General features: G+C 74.6%; 1 protein-coding gene across 1 annotated transcript; it reads left to right on the forward strand.

Annotated features, from left to right (window-relative positions):
- Positions 1–6: 6 nt before the first annotated feature.
- On the forward strand, positions 7–1,385 carry LOC107199611 (translation initiation factor IF-2-like; the record flags this gene model as incomplete). Its single annotated transcript, XM_033511820.1, has 2 exons — positions 7–1,180; positions 1,299–1,385. Coding segments are annotated over exons 1-2 (1,227 nt in total), but the record flags the coding sequence as incomplete, so codon positions are not given.
- Positions 1,386–1,388: the final 3 nt, after the last annotated feature.

Consider the following 1,388-nt stretch of genomic DNA (forward strand, 5'->3'; position numbering starts at 1 on the left):
CTGTCCCCCCCAGCCATGGCCGTGACCTAGTCCCGGTGCGATGGAGCAGCCCCGGTACCGGGACTCGGCCGGGAGCGGGCCCGGGGGAGGCTCCGGCACCGCCTGGAACGGGACCTGCGGCCACCCCCGGGCTGCCCCCGCCGGCCCCGGCACCGGCACCGGCACCGGCACCGGCACGGCGGGCGAGGAGGAGGAGGAGAGCGGCGAGCGCGAACCGGGCGTCACCGGCCCCGGGAGTGTCCCCGGCCCCGGGAGTGTCCCCAACTCCGAGAGTGTCCCCGGCCCCAGGAGTGTCCCTAACACCGGGAGTGTCACCAACTCCGGGAGTGTCCCCATCCCCAGGAGTGTCCCCAAGCCCGGGAGTGTCCCCGGTCCCGGGAGTGTCACCGGTCCCGGGAGTGTCACCAACTCCGGGAGTGTCCCCATCCCCAGGAGTGTCCCCATCCCCAGGAGTGTCCCCAAGCCCGGGAGTGTCCCCGGTCCCGGGAGTGTCCCCATCCCCAGGAGTGTCCCCAAGCCCGGGAGTGTCACCGGTCCCGGGAGTGTCACCGGTCCCGGGAGTGTCCCCAGAACCGGGAGTGTCCCCAGAACCGAGAGTGTCCCCGGCCCCGGGAGTGTCCCCATCCCCGGGAGTGTCCCTAACACCGGGAGTGTCCCCATCCCCGGTGGTCGCTGCGGCTGCCGGGACCCCCCGGCCGCTCCCCCGAGCCCCTCCCGGGACATCCCGTGCGGCCTCGGCTGCCGCCAGCGGGGACCCCCGGAGAACAACGGCGACCCCCGGAGAACGCGACGGCGACCGCGACAACGCCCCGAGGAGCACGACCGGGAACCGGGGGACAGCGGTCGGGGACACCGGGGGTCCCTGGGGGCGGCCCGGGCGGGGGTCGCGCTGTGCCTGCGGCTGCTCGGGGCTCTCCTGGCTCTGCTCCTCCTCCTCCTCCTCCTCCTCCTCGGGGGGCTCCGCTCTTTGCTCCGCGGGGGCTCCGCGGGGCTCCGCCGCTGCCGGGAGCTGTTGTGCGAGCGCTGGGGCCGCTCCGGTGTCACCGAGGAGGAGGTGACACGTTTGGTGGCCATGGCCGGGGTGACCGAGGAGGAGCTGGACCCGTTCCGGGTGCTCGGGGTGGAAAGCACGGCCAGCGACAGCGAGCTGCGCCGGGCGTACCGGAGACTGGCGGTGCTGGTGGGTGACACCCCCGGGGGGCGCGGGGACACCGCGGGGACACCGCGGGGACACCGAGGGGACACCGCGGGGACACCGAGGGGACACCGAGGGGACACCGAGGGTCGTGTCCGGCCAGGTCCACCCCGATAAGAGCCGAGACCCCCGAGCCGAGGCGGCGTTCAAGGTGCTGAGGGCGGGATGGGAGAGGGTGAGCAGCCCCGAGAGG

The sequence above is a fragment of the Parus major genome, unplaced genomic scaffold (genome assembly GCF_001522545.3).
Source record: "Parus major isolate Abel unplaced genomic scaffold, Parus_major1.1 Scaffold1367, whole genome shotgun sequence".
In the NCBI taxonomy this organism is placed as follows: domain Eukaryota; kingdom Metazoa; phylum Chordata; class Aves; order Passeriformes; family Paridae; genus Parus; species Parus major.